This window comes from Xenopus laevis, chromosome 9_10S, assembly GCF_017654675.1.
Source record: "Xenopus laevis strain J_2021 chromosome 9_10S, Xenopus_laevis_v10.1, whole genome shotgun sequence".
Classification (NCBI taxonomy): Eukaryota; Metazoa; Chordata; class Amphibia; order Anura; family Pipidae; genus Xenopus; species Xenopus laevis.
The window spans coordinates 114,105,037-114,128,550 of record NC_054388.1 but is presented as its reverse complement, the minus strand read 5'-3'; the positions used below and the strand labels follow the sequence as shown (position 1 = coordinate 114,128,550).

The following is a 23,514-nucleotide window of genomic DNA, read 5'->3' as shown; positions in this document are numbered from 1 at the left end:
CTATCCCACAGTCACACTCTCTTCCCAGAGACTATTATCCACTGTTACTATAAGCACAATCTCTCCCTACTATACCTGCTATCCCACAGTCACACTCCCTTCCCAGAGACTATTATCCACTGTTACTATAGGCACCATCTCTCCCTACTATACCTGCTATTGCACAGTCACACTCCCTTCCCAGAGACTATTATCCCACTGTTACTATAGGCACCATCTCTCCCTACTATACCTGCTATCCCACAGTCACACTCCCTTCCCAGAGACTATTATCCACTGTTACTATAGGCACCATCTCTCCCTACTATACCTGCTATCCCACAGTCACACTCCCTTCCCAGAGACTATTATCCACTGTTACTATAGACACATCTCTCCCTACTATACTTGCTATCCCACAGTCACACTCCCTTCCCAGAGACTATTATCCCACTGTTACTATAGGCACCATCTCTCCCTACTATACTTGCTATGCCACAGTCACACTCCCTTCTCAGAGACTATTATCCCACTGTTACTCTCTCACTCCCTACAAATGCACAGGATTACAGACAGAGCTGATAAAATGAGCCGGGCTGAGAGAGGGTGCAAGTGCTGCTTGGTAAAAGTGCTGAATTAAAGCTGAGAGAACACTGCAGAGTGCTCTGCACTGAATGAGCATTTGAGCTTCAGACATAAAGAGAGTCTGGTTTCTGTCTCCTGCTTCTGGATACTTTGGCCATGTGTTATTCCCCAGGGTGAGGGCAGCTCTACTCATATACCTGCCACATGGGGGCAGCAAAGTCCAAAGGGAGAGGTACTTTGGGGGCAGGTAGCGCTACCTAGGGACATGTGAGCTCTTGGGGAAGGGACATATTGCCAAGGACTGAACTGTGTGTAGGGGACAAGAGGAATCCTTCTCCTGTGACAACATCCAGCCCAGTTATAGGCTGGAGAGCGGTCCGATTGGCTGGGCACCCCAGTGCATCCTTGGGAGAGAGGGTGTGCCTGACTTTGGAGCCAAATGTATGGGGTTTCCCAGAGATCTGAAAAGAGCCAGCACGAGTAGCTGTAAGACACGTACAGAGAAGCTTTAAATCTGTGGAACCTGTGGAGGTACAGATTGAACCCAGCCTGTGCCCTGTCAAGCTGCTAGAGACTCAGAAGGAGAAAGGTGCCACTTGTGAGATTGATCCTGCTGCAGAGCTGCCTGTAATCTCCAGTGTGACTGCCTCTGAGAGCACTCGGTGAGTGAGCCACCCAAGGGAGGATACTGGCACGGATACAAGCGTGGGGCCCCAAAGTGAAGACAAGTCTTGTGTATTTACCTGCTACTAAATTCCAAAGGGAGAGGTACTTTTGGGAAATGGTAGTTACCTAGGGAATAAGAGCTCTAGGGAAGGGACATTTTATTTAAACTGATTGGTTATTAACCCCTTCCGGGGGATTGGGACTTTGATATTAAAAAGTACTGTGTTGGAGCAACAGTTAAGTACCTAATAGTGATTTAGGTAGTGTCCCATGTGTCCCCAGTGTAGGAGTGCATGATGTATTCGTTTTCTGCAGTTTATATAAAGTTTATATTTATTTATTTGCAAACGGTGTGTGTTTTATTATTCCTAGTGGAATCCCCCTGAGGTGTGTTCCTCAGTGTTCACTAGGTGGAGGCACTGTGCTGTAATTCCCAGTTCCTGGTACTTTTCATATGCAAAAGGGACGCAGGGCCCCTGGACTGCCAAGGGTAAGTTGCTATTTAAAGAGACAGTAACCAAATTAGGGTTATATGTGCTAATTAGCATTTTTCAGTGGAGCGTAGGACTGTGGCATAGCTTGCACTAACATTTATTATTTCTTTGCTGTATGAAATTATAGTTGGTTTTATTGCAAACTGTGTGTTTTATTTTTCTAGAGGAATTCCCCTGAGTTGTGCTCCTCAGTCTTACTAGGAGGAAGCACTGCACTGTAAATCCCAGTTCCCATTATCTTTCATAAGCAAAGGGAATTCAGGGCCCAGGATTGCAAAAGGTTAATGCTGTTTAAGAGAGTGTGCCAAAATAGGGTTATAATTGGAAATATCATTGCAACATGATTTCCAGAGTTTTCTGGATTTACTGTATATACTATTTGAGCCCCTACACCATTATGGAGCATGTTAATGGTTGTCTTCCAGGTGTGACTCAACTACAACTTCCATCATCCCCTGCCAGAAGAAAGCTTTTTAGGGATTTGGGGGCTGTAGTTCAGCAACAAGTGTAGGGAGTGCCACAACAGGTTGCCCACCCTTAAACCAGTGAACGCTGCACCAGCCAAAGCTGTAACAAGAGCGGTAACACTCTATACAAGAGCAATTCATCCCCTCAGGTTTCTCAGCATGTGCTTGTTGTAACCCAGTAATTTATTGTATAGATTTCCCTTTTGTTTGTGTACATTTCCATTGCTAAATAGGGAGCAGAGCAGACATTGAGCAGCTAACGCATGTCTCTCCCAGAAACCTGTAGATGGATCAGAACTTGTTTTCTTTCTATAAGGATATAGTAGTGCCAATTAAAGAAATGGCCGTGCTTCCAATGGAAATGGGCTCGGTTTCCTTGCAAACATATGCCACGTATGCGCTGGTACTTCAGTTCCAGATTGTCACCAGTGTCACAAGTGCTTGGGTTCAAATTGGGGAAGGGCATAAATGGTGAACAGTGGCAGTACTGAGTCAGACTGCTCGGGGCTAATGACTAACCTTGTATTTTTAACCAAATGTCTGAATGAACTACAAGTCCCAGCATCCTAGACTATATAGAGGCCGTGGTATGATGGGATTTGTAGTCTGGAAATGCTGGGATAAATGTAAATGCTACTGTTAAAGGAGACATTTTGTGTAAAAAATAAGAATACACCAGTGCATTATATTAATTTAGATATAGAAGAATTGTAATTGGACAGGAACCTATCAGCAGCTAGCAGGACCTGATAGGGAACTGAAGCCTGTCTGTGCTTGTATGACTGCAGGGCTGTGATTGGCTGTCCCCCTCCTACTGCGCTTCTGGCAGGGACCGTTAGGACACGCCCACCCCTCGTTTGAAACACAGACAGGGACCAGAGAACATCTATAGAGAGCTCCAATAAAGGGGCTATTTTTAAAGATAATTTTTAGCACCATGTAAAAGCAACACTGTATATCACCTACAAAATTAGGGTTTTTTAATTTATCCTATAGGTCTCCTTTAATAATTCAATAATGTAGTATATTTCATTTGTGTCCTTTATTTAAAGGGTTTATTATATATAACTGATTGCCTTTGGGAAATCGGACTGACCGTAGGCTGCTTGGGCCTACGGATGTTTGTGAGGAATAAGCCCCCTCTGGTCTCTTTCTTCATGTGCTTAGTGGTCTTTATTATTAATTTTTTGTCCTTATCAGTTACATAGAGTGCTGCACAGTGATAAAGATGGAGATGTCTCCAAGGCAGGGAGTCCCTATGATTACTATAGGGATCCAACTGCTCCTGTGCTGGACACTGATTCCATGGATATGTTGCAGGACTGGGAAGCCCTACTCTGTGGCATTAGCTCTCTGATGGTTTGTCCCATAGGAGTCACAGCTTCCCCTCCTCCAGCTGAGCATTCTGGGAATATCAGTACTGTCACCACACTGGTCAGGCTGAACGTGAATCCATTTGACCCGTCGATCTTTGATTCTGCTATGTGGATTTCTGTGACAGGCGCCAAGCTGGGGCTGGCAGTTACCGTATATACTTGAGTATAAGCCGAGGTACCTAATTTTACCTACAAAAACTGGGAAAACTTATTGACTCGAGTATAAGCCTAGGATGAGAAATGCAGACACTACTGGTAAGTTTCAATAATCAAAAATTGAGGCATGAGTGGGTTATATGTTTTTTGAATACGGTATTTATTTCATATAAAAACAGTAAACTACCGTAACCCTGTAAGTGAAGAAAGGGTCAATATGGTATCAACAATGATACCTTAAAAGTACAGCCTTAGCTCAAGCAGCAACCAAGCTAAAACACAAAAAGTTAAAATCCTTCAAAACTGGATTCCTCCTCATCATCTGTATGTCCAAACTGAGCTTCAATTTCAGCTGGTGTGAGGACGTCAGCATAGACATTGTCATCATCACTGAGTTCGCAGTCATCACCATCACTGCTGTCATTCTCATACAAAGCACAGTCCTTACTGCCACATTTCTGGAAAGCGCGTTGCACCATGTCCTCTGGAATATCTTCCCATCTCGAACCCACTTTGCTATTAATTCTATGTCTTCGTTAGATTTCCAGCTTTTGTCAGTTTAGCTTGACCAGATGACATCCATTCATGCCACATCTGTCGCAGACGGTCTTTGAAAGGTTTATTTAAAGACACATCGAGGGGCTTCAATACAGATTTAAGCCCACTTGGAATAACGGCCAAAGTAACTTGAGAAGACTTTGCCAACTGTTTTATGTCATCAGATGTGTGGGCTCTGAACTTATCCCAAACTAGCAATGAGGGTTTCTTTTTTAAGGCTGCTCCTGGTCGTCCATTCCAAATTTCTTCCAGACATTTTTTTTATTCTGTCTTCATCCAACCAACCTTTAACATGTGCATGCACTGTAATTTGTGGTGGGAATTTGACCTTTTTAGGCAAGGTCTTTCTTTTAAAAATAATTACAGACCACAGCTTAGTTCCATTAGCTAAACATGACAGAATGACAAAATTCCTTACTTGCAATACTGTTATTGCTTGTTATTGTGCTCTTGACACAACCTTCAGTTTGAAACCAGCTTCGTATGACCTGCATTTTTGTTTTGGTCTAGGATTAGTGGTATCGGTATCCATTTCTAACAGGATAAAAAAAAGAAGTCAGTCCCCCCATATATGCAGTAAAATAACCATATAAAACAGCCCATGTACGGTACAAATTTGTGTATTCAGTTGGTGGGTATGAGATTTCTAATGTAATGCCTGTTGCTAGTTAATAACTTGTAATGCGAGATTGTTCAGAAATGTTGGCTTCAACAATTCTGAACTACGGTAACAAAAACATAAACATGTTGCAGTGATGTTACGCTAAACTTTTATCAGCTGTACAGAACATAAAGATAATTGGTCAATTTTCCCATAAATGACATTCCACATTGAAGGGTTAACATGCCTACGTGCCGACCCTTGTAGGCCTCTGTACTTGTTTTTCTGTACGACGCTGTACTGTCTCTTCTTAGACAACCTTGCATAAGTATCATCATGTACTATAAACAATATTATCAGCTCGCCAAAATATCTTAGCTAATACGCATGCACACATTTGTCTGTTATTTCTCTTTTTCCCATCCTGAATGCTGAACCTATTACAGACATATACTATGCTAATAACTATGCTGATACGTCACTATATTGGGACGTCTTTACTTATAACCTATATAAGCCTATGTTTGACCTTCAATAAACTGAACTTGTTTGCAACACACAAACGTATTGTGTCCTTCTTGCAAGTTCCCTGATCAGCGCGCCTGGAAGGAACAATATCAGATGGTCTGCCGGTACACAGGAATAAATCGAGTCGACTCGTAGCTGCAGGGACAGTGCAAGGAAAGCACAGTCAAGGTTTTTTCCCTAACACACATTTATTCAGAGCAGAGACTGCAACTCATACACTGTGTGCATAATAAACTCATAATAAACTCAGCCAGCGTACCAGTCCCTACAAGCTGGCATATTGTTTGCTTTGCATGGCACAAGGGTTCACACAAAAACACTTATAGAGCCCAACACAGGTAATAAAGTATCTGCTTGAATACCTGCTAGGCATACACAATGCATACTGTGGCTGCTGAATATCGCTGCAAAATCAGTGTCCCCCAGTTTTGCTGATCAGTATGTGAACTTCTCTCTGATACAAGCTCTCATGAGGAGGGACTCCAGGCGTTACGTGATTGGCTGCCTCCTGAGTCCTGCCTGAAACGTTGAATTTACATGCAGGTGCAGGCACAGTGCGGACAGTCTCTAACAGCAGAGCAGGGTCCTCAGCAGCTATAGACAAAAGCAGAAGTGACCGAAAAGGGCAGCAAGGGGCAGTGGGCTGTGCGGCGCCCAGAAGAGAGCACTAGCCGCAGGTGCAGGTCAGAAGCGCAAACATCCGCTTCAGGGAAGAGGCAAGTCCAGTCGATCAGCTAGGTACCGTATGTTTTTTACTGACTCGAGTAGTAGCCGAGGTAGACTTTTTCAGCATATTTTAGGTGCTGAAAAACTTGGCTTATAAGTGTATACGGTACTAAGTCTGGGGAGGGGACACTTACTGGCGGGAGTCTCTTCTTGGATAAAAGGAACAGGAATCGGCGTTTGCAGATAACTGGCTCTTTTTGTTTTGCAGGTAGAGGGGCAAATACTAATATGAACATCACTGTATTGCACATCAGCAGCAGTGGAAAGTGCAATGACACAAGTTGTGTAATGAAATATTATGTCTCTATCTCTGGCCCTAAATCACTGCTGCTCCAGAGCAAGTGAGTACAAACTTTATGTCCACAAACCCACTGGCACAATGTGGCACCATCACTCCCACACAAAACCTCACTGGCACAATGGGGCACCATCACTAGCACCATGACACTTTTCCTCTTCTTCACTATTGCACATGCACAAAAAAAGTGACTCCCCTGACCCCAGACACGTTGTAGATGATGCCGCACTCACTACTCACAGTCAACACTCCCCACTCAGCACACACACTCACTGGCGCATACCGATGCACAGTCACATACATACAGTCAAATACAATCAGAAAATCATATATTCTTGAACTAAGTGATAGGGGATTATTTATTAAAGTCAGATTTTTTTCTGGTTGGACTTAAAGGGGGAAAACTATTTTTTGTAGGAAAAAAAACTGCATTTTTCGTGATTTATTAAACCCAATGGTGTTAAAAAGTTTGAATAAAAACATGCTCCATCTCAGACCTGCCAATGTTGAAGTCAATGCTAGTTTTCCCGTTGACATTTTGAAGATATCTGATCTGCGCTGGGTTTCGTACAATAACCCGAAGATTTCATGGTTTTCAGTCGATTATCGAAAAAAGTCAGACTTTTCAAAATCTCTCCTTTATGTCTATTTGAAAAACAATGTATCCAGAACCGCTGGTTTCTAGCGCAGATACAGCCTAATAATTCAGAGTCATATATTCAAACTTGCAGACAGTTTGTTACTTGATTAAAGCTAATTAAATAAGAGAAATATACCTGTAACGGCTCTTTCATTTAAACATCTATTTCTCAGGTATAAAACAGTATTGATTTAAAAGTGAAACTCCCTTCAACAACAAATAGAAAAACAGAACTGTTTTATGTATATAAATAATTCCTTTGAAAAATGTAACCTAATTCATAACAGTAATGGCGAGGTCACATGGGGTGTTTTTTAAAGAGCGTAAATATGGCAATAAAACCACATGCGCATGATAATGTGCGTTTTTCAGACTATAGTTTTCTTTTCCCAACATGTTGTTTTTTCTTGTTCCCCGCAATTCTGCTTGGAAGAATTTTATTAAACTTTTGTGAATCGCCATCGGACTGATTGTCAATACGCAGCGTAATTACATCACCAGCAAATATGTATATGTGCAATCCATCTTGCGAGAGTTTGGCCGCCATATTGAAAATGTGCCCCGTATTTCAAAACCTGCGGTCCCATAGAGCTCAATAATATGCATTTACTTGGCATATTGGTGTTTCTGATGAAAAACACAAATACTGGCGTCTCCTGATGGATGTTGGCAAATGCCCAGTGGGAATTGCTATAATACGTATTCCATTATTTTCAACAGGGCTTCATATTTAATCTCTGCCGTTTTTTTAGGGATGCACCAAATCCAGGATTTGGTTCGGGATACAGCCTTTTTCAGCAGGATTTCGATTAGGCCGAATCCTTGAGCCTGGCGAACGGAATCCTAATTTGCATATGTAAATTAGGGACAGGTAGGGAAATCATGTGACTTTTCATTAAATGAAGAATTTTTTCCACTTTTTCCTCTCCTGACCCTAATTTGTGTATCCCAAATAGTAGATTCGGTGCATCCCTAGTTTTTTTTTTTAAAAATGCAACCTAAAAACTCCCTGTGTGACCTGGCCCCTAATTATAATTTGCACATTTCTTTTGCTTTTCCTTTTTCATAGAGGTTTACGGAAGATGGCTCACCGCAAGTTTACAGTCTTGATTTACACCTTCTCGGGTCTACATAATGGAAAGTAAAACCTCCATGTGTGGCTCGTGACAACAGCGAAAATTTCCAGATCAAAATATATTGGATTCATGAAAGCGCGTGACTATTCTGCTAAGGACATGGCACTAGAGACTAGTTTACCTAATGTTTACAGTTTGTTGGCAACTTTAGAACCCGACTTAATTCTGTTTTGCACTTTTTTTTATGTCTCGCTCGTTCTTTATACAAGTTCTACAATTTAGAAATATTGTCTGTATCTCTCTTTTTTTTTGCTCTCTCCCTTTCCTTGTCAATCCCATTTTCTCTATCAGTCTTTCTCTCTAATTATTTCTGTCCAATAATTTGTTTTGTTTTTTATCCAAGTGGGGCAACACACACACAAATATATATTAGCTCCAATACTACAATAAAATACGTTGAGAATCTGAAACCATGGTAATACATATGAATCCAAGACAAGATGTAGAAATGATATATGAAACACAGCACATCCTCTTCTATCATCCTCAGTAATATTCAATAAGCAGAGAGAAGCAATCCATACGCTCATGTGGCCATGCCCTAAAGTTATATAAATGCATCTTATTTTCTATGTTTCCAGTAGACAAGCAGACTGCCAATACCTCTTCCCATTGTTGTTCAATATATAGTGAATAAAGTACCCCCTTTTGTAAAATATAAGGATTTTATAAGTTACCGAGGAGTTTCATGACCATATAAAAACACGTGGCCGAAGGCCGAGTGTTTTTATACAGGTCAGGAAACTCCGAGGTAACTTCTAATATCCTCATATTTTACAACTGGGGGTACTTTATTTATTATAATACACAAGTTTCGGTGAGTCATGTGACAGAAATGACATCAGAACTCACCGTTTATAACTGATGACATCAGAACTCACCGTTTATAAGGATATAATTTACAGGATATTCATGGCTTTTGTGTATTATACAGTAATAATAACAACACTTATGCTATCACACATCAAGCTTATCTAAGAACGGTAAATCCAATAACTGGACTACTTTCTCAAGAGGGCATCTGTATTTCTACTTCGCTTCTAAAACATCGAGACAAATGCTTAGATAAAACCAAACTCTTTTATGGGCATTCAACGCTATGTTTTTGGGCTTTTCACTTGAAGTGGAAGACCAGCCATGTTTCAATAGTCCAGTCAAAATCTTTATATCCCCATGTGTCACCTCTGTCACTAATTATTAATCTCGTAATGTAGCATTCAGCCCTTCAAAGTAGTAAAAAGGGATTTTTCAGGTTTGGTTGGCAGGGCACACTGAGTTTTCCCTCTCCTGACAGAAACACAGCAGCTGCATTCTTATCCCCAACCAAAGGTGTGAGCTAATAGAGCCCACATTCGGGTTGGGGATACAAGTAGTTTTTTTTTTTTCTTTTTAAAATGTACCCCACCAGCACTACGTTACCTGCACTGGGAGGGAGTTCCCGGTGCGAGCAGCCATGTTGTGTCACTTGCATGCGCGTCATGAACAATTCCGGGCAGATTTTCATTATGCGCATGTGAGTGACCAGACATGGCTGCTTGTACCGGGAACTCCCTTCCAGTGTTGTTAGCGTGGCGCTGGTGGGGGGCATTAAAAAAAAAAATACTGTTTTCCCCAACCGGAATGTGGGCTCTATTGGCCCGCTCCTTTGGTTGGGGATAACATTTTTAGCCAACAGGTGCCCTTTAAGAGACGGTTATCAAACTGCAATTTTGGCTTTCTAATGCAGAGAACAAAACTGAGATGTGGATCCCCCGGACCTAGAAAGGTGAGAGCAGGGGCTCCTTCAGTCACAATAATATGGATACTGATCCTTGTCTAATGGGATTGTTCACCTTTAAATTAACATTTAGTATGATGTAGAGGGGGATATTCTGAGAGAAATTGCTATTGGTTTTCATTTTTTATTAGTATTGTGGTTTTTGAGTTGTTTAGCTTTTTACTCAGCAGCTCTACAGTTTGAAATTTCAGCCTTTAAGTTGCTAGGGTCCAAATTCCCCTAGCAACCATACACTGATTTGAATAAGGGACTGAAATATGAATAGGAGAGGCCTGAATAAAGATGAGGAATAAAAAGTAGCAAAAACAATACAGTTATAGATTTACAGAACATTTATTTAGATGGGGCCAGTGACACCCCCCCCCCCCCATTAAAAGCTGGAAAGATTCAGAAGAAGAAGTTAAGATAATTTTAAAAATAATTAAAAATAAATAATAAAGACCATTTGAAAAATTACTTAGAATTGGCCAGTCTATAACATAAGAAAAGTTAACTTAATGGTGAACCATCCCTTTAATATTGAGCCTTGGGGATACATGAGCAGACTTGCTGGGTTGGCAATGCAGACACCTAACCTATAAGCCACTTCTGTCACTTGTCTGCTCTACTGTAGGGATCTCAGCTGCACACACAGCTACACACTTTCCATCACACACACTTCTGGACACTGAGCGCACTCCAATGTTCCTTGCTGCACCTTCCTGTCCCATGGCCATCTTAAAGGAAAACTATACCCCCAAAATGAATACTTAAGCAACAGATAGTTTATATCAAATTGAATGACATATTAAAGAATCTTACCAAACTGGAATATATATTTACATAAATATTGCACTTTTACATCTCTTGCCTTGAACCACCATTTCGTGACTCTATCTGTGCTGCCTCAGAGATCACCTGACCAGAAATACTACAACACTAACTGTAACAGGAAGAAGTGAGGAAGCAAAAGGCAGAAATCTGTCTGTTAATTGGCTCATGTGACCTTACATGTGGTTTGTATGTGTGCACAGTGAATCTTACGATCTCAGGGAGCGGCCCTTATTTTTTAAAATGGCAATTTTCTATTTATGATTACCCAATGGCACATACTATTAAAAAAGTATATTATTATGATAATGGTTCATTTACATGAAGCAGGGTTTTACACATGAGCTGTTTTACTCAGTATCTTTTAATAGAGACCTACATTGTTTGAGGGGTATAGTTTTCCTTTAAACGAAGAGCATTTTAGTTTTTTAGATATAGAATGAATGTACTTTAAAAAGTTGTGTTTCTGGTTACTTTATTGTAAATTTCTGCAAAATCCCTAATAGTCTCGCCCATCTGTTCCAGCATAATGCACTGGTACATTCTTGTTTTTTTGTTTTTTGTTTTTTTTTACAAAAAATGTCTCCTTTATTTTTGAAATTTGGCTTAGTGCTACACACAATGTCCATTTCCTAGGTGCCCCCAACCATGTGACTGTGCGCTAAAACTTCTGTCACTCTTTAGGACAAAGACATACGTGGTGATTCGGGGAGATTAGTCGCCCATGGACAAATCGACTCTTCTTCAGGCGACTAGTCTCCCTGCAGTGCCCTCCCGCCGGCTAGAATCTAAATCGCCAGAGGGTTGGCACTCGGAGCAATTTGTTTTCCAAAATCATCCGAAGTTTCCTCCATCCTGCCGCTGATTTGTTTTCTGCCGGCGGGAATGCAGTTCGGGGAGATTAGTCATCCAAAGAAGAGGCGATGTGTTGCAGGGTGACTGAATCTCCACGAGTGGCTCTGCTCTTACTGCTATACTACACAAGTTGATATTACCCCAGCAGCCCATCAGCTGAACAATGGGTAACTAAGCAGATATCAGCTTCCCGACACCTCTGCTGAAGGATTTGTTTGCACTGTTAAAAGTCCCTAGCCCCACCTAGTGGTACACATGAGAATAGCACCAAGCAAGAAAAATCCTGCTTGAAGTACAATGCAAACAATCGCTGTCTCAAAGCAGTTTCATCCTGAAGTGCCGTCTCCTTCTCAAAGTTCAGAATCAGGCACAATATACTGAGATGGCGCTTCCACAACAATATTAAAGCAAAAAAAAAAATAAGTTTAAATGGTAGAGTGAATTATGTGCAATGTAAATGAGAAATTCTGCCTCAGATGATCTTTCCCTGTTTAAAGCTTGTAAGCCTTTGACCTCAGATACACCTTAAATAGAATTTATTCCTCTGCTTCTCATACTGTGCTTGGTTTGGCCACATCAGCCTCTCTCTATTTTACTGGCCACTTGTTCTCATCCCAGTTAAGTGTGAATTACTTGTGGGCCTCTTTTCAACATCTTAATACAAGCTTCACAGCATCATTCCTGTCCATGTAGCTCAGCCATGTGCATTCACACCAGAACCAAATGGTTGAAACAGAAACCGACTGATAGCTTTATTTGCTGAGGCAATGGAATTGTTGGTTGCCTTAAAACTATACTTGCCCATGATTCTGCTTAATGATCTGTTTTATCAAAAAAAAAGGCCTTTTGGTTAAATCAGTCCTATCAAGCCACCAACATATGAGCCAATGTAGATACTGGATCCATTATCTAGGTTTCTAGTTTTAAACACAAAATGTATCCATTAACAGTGAATCATCATAATTTGGTAGCATCATAATTGCATGTTACTCACTCTTCACGGTACAGTTATTGTCTGACAATGGTTTCTCGCTTGTGTGTAGCTGGGAATGTGCAGCAAGCAGGGAACGTCGTGCAAAACATTTACCGCATTCAGTGCAAGTGAATAATTTGCCTCCTGTGTGAATTCTGAGATGTTCGTTTAGGTTTGAGATACGGGTGAAACATTTGCCACATTCAGTACAAGTGAATGGTTTCTCTCCTGTGTGAACTCTAAGGTGCACTTTAAGGTCTGAGGCCCAGACAAAACATTTCCCACATTCAGAACAGGAAAATGTTTTTTCCGCCGTGTGCATTCGCCCATGTGCTTTAAGATGTGAGTGATCGCTGAAACATTTCCCACACTCGGAACAAGAGTTCGGTTTCTCTACTGCCTGAACTGTGCCATGTACAGGAAGGTCTGAGACACGTGTTAGTGGTTTCTCCCCTGTGTGAATTCTCTGATGCATTTTGAGGCTCGAAAGTTCTTTAAATGTTTTCCCGCATTCAGAGCAAGAATAAGGTCTCTCCCCAGTATGGACTCTCTGATGTACAATAAGCTGCGACTGGTATTTAAAACATTTCCCACATTCGCTACAAGGCAGCAGTTTCTTCACTTTATGACTTTTGCGATGTGCAGTGAGATCTGAGCGAGACGCAAAACGTTTCCTACAGTAAGAGCAAGTGAAAGATTCCCCTTCAGTGTGTTTTTTCTTGTGCCTATTAAACTGTGCGCGATAAGTAAACATTTCCCCACACAAGGCACAAGAAAACGGTTTCTCCCCGGTGTGAGTTCGGTGATGCTCAGTAAGATGCATGCGCTGAGCAAAACATTTACCGCATTCGGTGCAAGAGAACGGTTTCTCCACTCCGTGACTTTTTTGATGCGCAGTAAGAGCTGAGTGAGATGTAAAATATTTCCCACATTCAGGGCAAATTAATGATTCCCCATCTGTGTGGATCTTGCCGTGCCTCTTTAAGAGTGAGCGATATGTAAACCTTTCCCCGCATTCAGAACAAGAAAACGGTTTCTCCCCTGTGTGTGTTCGGTGATGCTCGGCAAGTTTCGAGCGCTGAGCAAAACATTTGCCACATTCGGAACAAGAGAATGGTTTTTTCACTCCGTGACTTTTTTGATGTGCAGTAAGAGCTGCGTGACACGTAAAATGTTTCCAACATTGAGAGCAAGAAAATGGTTTCTCTCCTGTGTGTACCCTGAAGTGTCTGTTAAAGGTTGATTGATATGAAAACTTTTCCCCACATACGGCACAAGAATACGGTTTCTCCCCTGTGTGACCTCTTAAATGATCAGTAAGGTTCGAGCGACGAGTAAAACATTTTCCACATTCAGGACAAGAGAACGGTTTCTCTCCTGTGTGACGTCTCTGATGTATAATAAGTTTTGCATTGCATACAAAATGTTTCCCACACACAGAACAGACACATGGTTTTGCTCCTGTGTGGGTTTTCTGATGCTTGTGAAGACCGGTCTCAGTTCTGAAGTGTTTATCACACTCAGAACAGTTGTACATCTCCATGTTGGGAGTAGGAGGATCTGTTCCTTGTATCTGTTCGGTAAGTGGATTAATGTTGCAATCTGATATGTTTCCCTCTTCACATGAAGCCGATTCCTCTTTAATCCCATTGGATGCATCACTGTCTAACAAGCTTGTATTTAGATTTTCCATCATAGAAGTAGGGGTTTCTATTCCCATACTAGGAGCAGATTTATTGGCTTCCTGCATTGATTCTAAAACAATAAGGTTTCCTTCTTCTTTACATGGAGCCACCTCCACTTTTATATCATCTGATATATCACTGTCTGACAAGCTGTTATTTAGATTGCACCCCATGATAGGAGCAGGTGGATCTGTTCCCTGGATCTGTTCTGTAAGTGGATTAATGCTTAAATCTAATTGGTTTTCCCCTTCCCATGAAGCCACTTCCTCTTTAATCCCATTGGCCGGTGGGGGCTGTTCCTCTGGAGAAATTTCAGGGTGTGTGAGGTTTCCATCTGCACAAAAATCTGCTTTTTCAGCAACAATCTTGCTTGGCTCATTATTATAAGATAATGCTCCTCCCAGATTAGCTGGAATATCTCTTTTAGCTTCATAATCACAGTCTGGCAAAGATACAAACAGGAGAAATCATTATCACATGTTATATATATATATATATATATATATAGGGATTAATTGTGTCAGAAAATGCAGGAAATGCAGTTAAAACACAAGATTGTGCCAGAACATTAAAGGAAACATTTTGTGTAAAAAAATAAGAATGTACCAGGACATTATAAGAATTGTGCTTAAAAAAAGTAGTGTTTCAGGCTGATTTGTTGAATATTTCTGCAAAAACCCTAATAATCACTCCCTTCCCTTCCTGCTCCCTGAATTCCCAGGCTGTGCACTCAGCTCACTGCACTGTAGGACAGGTACCAATCAGCAGCTAGCATGACCTGATAGGGAACTGAAGCCTGTCTGTGCCTGTGTGACTGCAGGGCTGTGATTGGCTGTCCCCCTCCTACTGTGCTTCTGGCAGGGAACATTAGGACACGCCCACCCCTCATTTGAAACACAGACAGGGACCAGAGAACATCTATAGGGAGCTCTAATAAAGGGGCTATTTTTAAAGATAATATTAATTTTTAGCACCATGTAAAAGCAACACCATATATTACTTATAATTGCCTGCAAAATTAGTTTATTTTCATTTATCCTATATGTCTCCTTTAAACTCTTTAAGTTATAGAAGGAATGGACTTGACAATGTTTTTGGTTACTTTATTGCAAATTTCTGGAAAATCCCTACAGGTCCAGCCCATCTGTGCACTTACTGCTGCTTCCTTTCCCAGGCTGTGCAGGAGAACCGGTGGTACTCAGCACTGTAAAGGAGACATATGGGGTAAACATTTTTTTAAGAAAAAAACCCTTAATTTTGTAGGCACTTTAAGGGTGTTGGTTTCACATTGTGCTACAATTTATCTTTAAAATAGCCCATTTATTGGAGCTCCCCATAGATGTTCACTGGTCCCTGTCTGTGTTTCAAATGAGTGGTGGGCGTGTTCTAATGGTCCCTGCCAGAAGCATAGTAGTAGGGGGACAGCCAATCCCAGCCCTGCTGTCACACAAGCACAAACAAGCTTCAGTTACCTATCAGGTCCTGCTAGCAGCTGATTGGTTCCTGTTCTACAGTGCAGTGAGCCGAGTGCCTCCAGCTCTCCTGCACAGCCTGGGAAAGGAGGCAGCAGCAGGTGGAACAGATTGGCGAACTAGTAGGGATTTTGCATAAATTTTCAATAAAGTAACCAGAAACACAACTTTTTTAAGCACATTCCTTCTTTAGCTAAAAGAGTTTAATGCTAAGTTTAATGGCCAAGAATTACAAACAAGAACAGCAATGGTGCTGACAGAGAAGGAAGAATGAGACTGACAGGCATTGCGGAGCTACCAGCCCACCCAGCTTGTGATTCTTGGGAGATCTGCCGGTATCTAAATAGTTATATCCCCTTGGGACATTTTTACCATCCCCAGGTAAACATCTAATGGTATTTTCTTATGCACAAACTGCTCCTTAGTATCCTGTCCCTAGATCAGCAGTATTACTGTGTAATCATCATATGTAACTCACTGCTCCTGCTTTACTGTCAGCAGCTCATTTGTGTTTCTGATGTTCCCACACATCCCTTGTACTGTTTCTCTTAAGGCTAGGGCCAGACCAGTTGAATCTTGGCTTGTGGAGAAATGCAGCTCCTCCACTGCTGATTGTCTGCCCGTTGTATCTGCACCAGGAAACATCACCTCCACTTGGGCCTGTGTTTCTCTGCAAGCTGAGATCCAACTTGTCTGACCCTAGTTCACTTACACACCAGCTGTTATTATTTTGTGCCCTGCTCCCATTACTCACCCAGTGGTGGGAGCTGCTGTGGCTCCTCCTTCATCCCTTCTTCATAAAGGTCCTTGTTTCCTTTTATATAGTCCCACTCGTCCAAGGAAAAATAGATGGAAACATGATGAGTCCTTATGGCAACCTGTCACACACAATGTTCCAGTCATCCCCCAGCCAGAGAAAGGGATTATCATCCACTGTTACTAAACAATAAGGGGCCGCTGTACCCACCTCTCCAGTCAGCAGCTGGATGATGTTGGACATGAGTTCCAGGATCTTCTTGTCATTCTTGTTATTTTCCTTCTGTATGACGGAGCCAGGGGCATGCAGGGCCCCCCCATCATCTGACTTCTTCCTAGGGATGTAGTGCTAAATATTGAAAGGAAGAGAGAATGGTGTTTGAGCTGCAGAGAGACCCCCTTTGTACAGACAGACAGTCTCTTGTCAGTGTGCCAGTCACAGTGCCCCTCACCTCTCCAGTCAGCAGATAGATCATCTCCAGTGTCAGATTCACCATTCTCTCCTTCTTCCCCCGCTCCTCCTCCTCCTCATTTTTATCCTTCTTCTTCTTCTTCCCCTTCATCCCTGTGTCACTCGCTTCCTCCCACATTCCCATTGGCTCCTCGTGGGAGGGACTGAGCTGGAATGAAGCAGATAGACATTACAATGGAAGATTATCAGGGTTGAATGACTGTTACATTTTGGACTGTTCGGGGCAAAGGAACAAGAGGCAAACGAGACAGAAGACAATGGATCCCAGGCTGCGGCAGTTCAAGCTCATTCAATGCAAATGACAAGTGTTCCTCAGAGGCTCAGACTGAGATTAGAGAGAATCTTCTGCATTTTTATTGCACTGAGGTCCAAACAGAGTGACACAAATACATAGTTAAGGCCTATGAGAGATTCAGCAGCATTTGCAAACCCAGTGGTACCAACAGCCCATTTCCTTCCTATACAAACAGGAAGGGGCCACAGAAGTTGCTGAACTATAAGAGGAAGGCTGCTGGGAGTTGAATGCTGTAGAGTAACTGAATGCAGCAGAGACTCCCAAAATCTAAGGAAAGAGAAAGGGAGGAGCTTATAAGCGTTGGGTTTAGCGTGACTGAACCGTGTACACTAACACTCACCCGCTCAGGCAGAACTGAGACACACCGGAAAACGTCACAGACAAATACTTCCGCTTCCTAACACTACACTGCGAGTAAGGGAATAGGACTACGCTAAAAGCCACTTCCAGGTACCGGGGATGCTGATATACGTCACAACTGACGTTTAGTCCTGCTCGGCAGACACTGGGATCAGAACTGAAGGCGGAGACATTCGAGAAGGTGTTTTACTGTCTGTACTCGCCTCACATGCGATTGTTTTATCGTCGGGACTGACCCACACCGGCTCCAGTAGAACAGCCACCTTCACTAAGTGCGCGTGTATTTCCCTTCCTGCCGGGGAGACAAATGAGGTTTTTCCTCTCTCGGACCTGGAAATCACGTCTGTAAAATAAGCGGCGTTGTGATTGGCTGCGGTGGCACCCAGTCTCCTCTATATAAAGTCTATAGAATTCCTCCCGTGCAAAGAATAAGCCCGGGGCATCGCTACTGTGAGTTTATAGGGGCGGGTATAACAGAGCAAATGGGAACTGTGTGGTGTTAATACAAATGGCTGTGCTCAAGATTTATACTGAGGATACTTACTATACAGCTTGTTACAGTTTCTTACTGTTGTGTAATGGCTGCATGAGTCTGCTAATAAAGCACAAGTGGCCATACGCAACATCGCCAAACAAGCCCATCTTTTCCCCATATGCCACTAAAGGCAGGGCTATTTGGTGGGTAATCTGAACGGTCAGCCATATATCTGAACGATCGGATTATGACGAGCGCAACGGGCTCCCACGCAGGGTCAAGCCAAGGTATTTTGGCATCCTAGGCAAGGCCTTCAATCAGTGCACCCCCACCCAACCCTACATTATCATTTAACATCTTACCATTCATACTGCCCCCTGTACCTGTGCCAGGGCCTATCATATTACCCCTATTTGTACCTGTGCCAACGGCAGTCAATCACTCAGATTACCCCCAAGCCCCCAATCTGTACCTGGGCCAGCATACGACAAAACATCCATCATAGTGTTACCCCCAGTCTGTAATTATGCCAGCAGCAGCCAAAAAATCCATCATATTGCCCCTAATTTGTACCTGTGCCAGCAGGAGCCAAAAAATCCATCATATTGCCCCTAATTTGTACCTGTGCCAGCAGGAGCCAAAAAATCCATCATATTGCCCCTAATTTGTACCTGTGCCAGCATAAAATAAAACATCGATCATAGTGTTACCCCCAGTCTGTAATTATGCCAGCGGCAGCCAAAAAATCCATCATATTGCCTCTAATTGTTTGTGCCAGCAGAAGCCAAAAATCCATCATAATGCCCCAAACATCTGTGTACCTGTGCCAGCAGCTATCGTATTACCCCCATTTGTACATGTGCCATCAGCAGCCAATCCTTCATATTGCCCCCAATCTGTACCTGTGCCAGCAGCTATCATATTACCCCCATTTGTACGTGTGCCATCAGCAGCCAATCCTTCATATTGCCCCCAATCTGTACCTGTGCCAGCAGGAGCCAAAAATCCACCATATTGCCCACAAATATGTAGCTGTGCCAGCAGCAGCCAAGAGGGAGGTGGGGAGTGCCCACAATACAAATCACGGGCAAGAGGGGGTTGGAATAGGCGGTTTATAAAATTGAAAAACGAATAAAGGCCAATTAAAACAGGGTTTAAAAAAAAGAAAACAAAATCCCCCTAAAAGTGTGCCCCCCCCATCATTATTGTGCCCTAGGCGGCCGCCTACTCTGCCTACCCCTAGTTCCGGCCCTGCAAGTCCCACGGGTCGGTCTGAAAAAAAAATCAAACCTTCCCGATCGATATCGTGTCCAGATATCGATCGGAAAGACCTGTCGGAAGCCTCCATACACGGGCAGATTAGCTGTCAAAATGGTCTAAACCAGTGGTGTAACTTCGGATGTCAGGGCCCCCCTGCACAAAATAGTGGGAGCATTTCATGTATAAAATCCCCAGAACTATAGAAGGATGGTAAAGTGTCAATTTCACATATAAATACCCCAGAACTACAGACGGATGGCAAAGTGTCAATTTTTCATATCTCTCTGTAAAGCCTATGAGCAAACTCAGGGGCTGTTACTGCAGAAGTAAGATCATGCCCACTTTGAATATAGAGATAGCGAGGCATTTATTTTAGCTCTTCTTCTAAACCTCTTCCTATAAATCTCATTGTTCTGAAAAAAAGCCACTCATGCAATTTCATTTATAATGCCCATCAAACACTTAGCAGAATGAATGCAGTGGCAACTTCATGTAAAATACCCTCAGAATTCATATCAAGATGGCACAGTAGCAATTCTATGTATAAATACCCCCAGTACTCATAGCAAGACGACACTGGATTCATAGATAATAACCTCAGCACATATATTTAAAATGAATATCAAATTTCCATGGGTTAAAAATTAAAATGGCTAATGACAGCAATGAAATAGTTCAAATCCAATTCCTTACCGGTTAATGAGCCAACAATTAGCTTTTTAGCAAGTCCATAGCCCATCTTACAGAGCCAGTGTGGGCGGGAAATTCACATCACTCAGGGGCAGCGAGTCTGTCACTGCTTGGCTGGCTCTTCTACTGGCCTTGCTCCTGTCAGCCCCCCACTCCCCTTGCTCTACCCAATGCAGCCTGGACACAGGAGGTTCAAAAGCCGGAGACTCTGACTGACAGGGCCGGATTTACAAAGTGGGCGCCCCTAGGCCCACTGCCATTCGTCACCCCTGTGACTGTCCCCTCCAGGGGGACAGGAGCAATGGGGTTTCGTTCACGGGAAATGTAAAAAATTATTGTATCTCCAGTGCATCCCCAGTGTTTTTGAACCCTAAAATTCTGCCGCCATAGGCCCGGGCCTAGGTGGTCTTTCCACAAATCCGGCCCTGCTGACTGAAGGGTAACGACTAGTTCCTAAATTCAGAAAGAACCGTTTCTGTGCTGTCCAATTTCTTTGCTACCGATGGGCGAATTTATTGCAGCGAAATGTTTCGCTGCAAAAATGATGCCCATAGACTAGTATGGCGTTGTGCGTTAAAAAAAAAGATGTGCGTCAAAAAAATTTTGCCGCACGTCAATTTTTTTTTTTACACCTATTGACTTTAATGGGGGTTCGCGACGTTTTGCCGACGGCAAATTTTTGGTGAAACAAAAGGGGTCAAATTCGCCCTTCCCTACTAAGGGCCCAAATTTTTCTGGTCTACATGGTGGAGGGCCAATAATGGAAATTAAGAGGCAAAGTGTTCCCCCTACAGAAATTCTGCCTCATCATCAATCACTGTGTGCGCTCTTAAAATAGCCAAACTTTGTATGGTACAAAATGTTACCTCACCTGCTGTTGCACAAAGCTTTGTTTTTAAGAGCACACACAGTGATTGATGATGCAGCAGGTCTGGCTTGGATCACATCTTCAGAGATTCTTCTGCTTTTAAATTTTCTGTGTGGAGCAGTGGCGTAACTACTTGACGGTGGGCCCTGGTACAGGATAGGCATCCGGGGCCCTCCCCCTATGAATCATGTGCTGCCCTGCATGCATGTAAAATCTCGCCCTGTCCAGCCATCCTCGATAACCATCATCGAAGTTCTGGCGGGCTTGGGTGCGTTCGCACTCCCGCAGCCCTGGTAGTTGCGCCACTGGGCAAAACTTAGTCTCTGCGTCAAATATATAATGAAGCAATAGAATTCTTCCTGAATCAGATGCAATTTGAGTGTAGGAATGGACAGATATGGGATGACTTTGACGCCGTTGGCCAGGTTAATTATATTGCAATATATGGACAAACAATCCCTGTTTTTGTTTAAAGGGTACGTGGGTTTTTTTTTTTGCTTAAGGCACAAAATATCTCAATGTCTTAAATGTATCTTTAATGGGTTGAGTGCAGAGGACTTCTTGTATTTGTCTGAAAATGTATCATTATTACTAAAGGGGTAAACATTTGAAAGTTTGCCTCACACAAGTGAAATAACTATGTCACATGAACTATACAGCTGTATGGCAAGATACATGTGGAGTATCAATGAGTATAGTTGACATACAACAATGGCGCACTTACAGTCATAAGTGCAGTACACTAAGCGCACACAGTGCAACATGGCCTGCCTGTGTCCTACACTCATCGGTACTTGTCACCTGGACCCATAACACCTCCGTACCACCATTGCGTTTTCCTGAATAAGGTAGAAGGTGGGGAGTGAACACGCAAACAAAAGTTGAACATTTCCAGGTCTCGGTCTGCGTTCACTTCCACATGCACACAGCTAATTGCTTGCAAATCGAATGATTTAATAGGTGCTAGAATATGGAAAGCTCACACTTACCACTGTGTTTTGGAATACACATATGTACCTCTATATCCAAAGCATGCTTCTGAAAGTAACAAAAGCAGGGACAGAGTTGACAAAGTTGATAGCAGCTTTTGGCATTGCAGCTTGTGCAGCAGCACATTTGCCTTTTATTTTTCTTTTTTTTTCTTTTTACCCCTCTCAGAGTGAACCAGGGATTCCCACAAGAAAATAAACCGTTAACATACTGACCAACGTAAACAACCTGTGCTTGTGCACAACTGGTACTTGCGTCTTGCTGTAAAGTAAGAAGTGAAGAGAAAGAAAGGCGACTGCTAGGAAAGTAGAAGCAGCGGGTACGGAATTCTTTGGTAGATTCAAGCTTAGCCTGGCACCAAAACAGCACTAACGTTTTCGTAGCGTCGGCAAGTGGAGCGCAGAGATGACTTAAGAAGGCAAAAATGCCGTTACAGTTAAGCCAATACTTACGCCCTGGCCTCGACAGCCTAAGCACAGAACGCTGCTAAACATGCTATGTGAACTTGAATTAGATACATCAGAGGCAGTTAAATAGACAGGGCCAGGCAACTGATTCATTGCTGGAGTTTTGTTTCTCAAGCAAAGTCCAAAAGCTGTGCTTAGCAAAAGAACGGCAATGCCGCTGCTTGCAGCGCCGGATTCGCTGGGCGGCGCCCCTAGGCTGTGCGCCCCGCGTGTTCCTAGCGCCCGCCCGCACTACCACGCGCTGGCGCAAAAGCGTGCGAGCTGGCGCAAAAGCAGGCTCCCCACAGAGCGGCTGGGCGGCATGCCGCCCTAGGCCCGGGCCTATGTGGCCTCGCCACAAATCCGGGCCTGGCTGCTTGGGAGACGCTGCTCCTGGTCTGGTCACTTTTTTTTTACTATTCCTCTTTACCAGGAGACAAGAAAGGCATGGGAAGCTTCCTCCGGGCCGCTGAAGGGCATTAAGTTACCCCAGGCTGGCTGTTGCCCCCTCCTTCCTGCGCTCCTGCCCAATATCTCCGGGTGTTCAGGAGGAAGCGGCAGACAGTGGCGTTGACCCAGGAGGAGCCCAGTGAAAAGTTGCGGTACCTGAGCAGCACGGTGACCTTGTGGGGTGGGCACGAGAGGAGGGCTGCACGGCAGAGGCAGTAAGGCAGATCTGGGAGAGGAGCAAGGGTGGAAGCCGGGGGCCCCACGGAGAAGCTGTCGGTGATTAGTGAAAGCATCAGAGTGCCCCCCCTCCCCGGGAAGGGCAGCAAAGCCACCGACACTTGCCATCTGCACCAAATCACTCCCTGCGGTACCGACAGCGCCCACCACCCCCTGCTCCTCTGCTGCTGGTTGCTCACGCATGACGCCTGGCAGGGCCCAGGTGCGGATTTGCACACGCCTGGACTTCCGGCGGGCCCCGAGGGGGTGCGGGCCCCGGTGCAATCACACCTCCTGTACCCCTGGTGGTTCCGCCACTGGACAGGAACCAATCAGCAGTTAGCAGGATCTGATAAGGAACTGAAGTCTGCCTGCGCTTGTGTGACTGCAGGGCTGTGATTGGCTGTCCCCGTCCTTCTGTACTTCTGGCAGGGAACGTTAGAACACACCCACC

General features: G+C 43.5%; 1 protein-coding gene across 1 annotated transcript; it reads right to left on the bottom strand.

Moving 5' to 3' along the window:
- Positions 1-3,813: 3,813 nt before the first annotated feature.
- LOC108704243 (oocyte zinc finger protein XlCOF7.1-like) lies at positions 3,814-23,264 on the bottom strand. Its single transcript, XM_018240714.2, has 7 exons — positions 23,001-23,264; positions 22,322-22,357; positions 21,948-21,996; positions 16,750-16,802; positions 16,537-16,660; positions 12,647-14,752; positions 3,814-4,815 (listed from the first exon to the last, which is right to left on the bottom strand). The coding sequence occupies exons 1-7, from the start codon at positions 23,262-23,264 to the stop codon at positions 4,721-4,723; spliced, it is 2,727 nt and encodes a 908-aa protein (XP_018096203.2). The 3' UTR covers positions 3,814-4,720.
- Positions 23,265-23,514: the final 250 nt, after the last annotated feature.

Excerpts from the sequence above, each read along its gene's own strand:
- LOC108704243 (XM_018240714.2), bottom strand. The coding sequence starts at position 23,264 with ATGCGTGAGCAACCAGCAGCAGAGGAGCAGGGGGTGGTGGGCGCTGTC. Across the intron at positions 21,997-22,321 it reads CTTGCCGACGCTACGAAAAC|AAGCATGCTTTGGATATAGA; the intron begins GTTAGTGCTGTT and ends TGTTACTTTCAG. Across the intron at positions 4,816-12,646 it reads CAATAACTGTACCGTGAAGA|AAATGGATACCGATACCACT; the intron begins GTGAGTAACATG and ends TTATCCTGTTAG.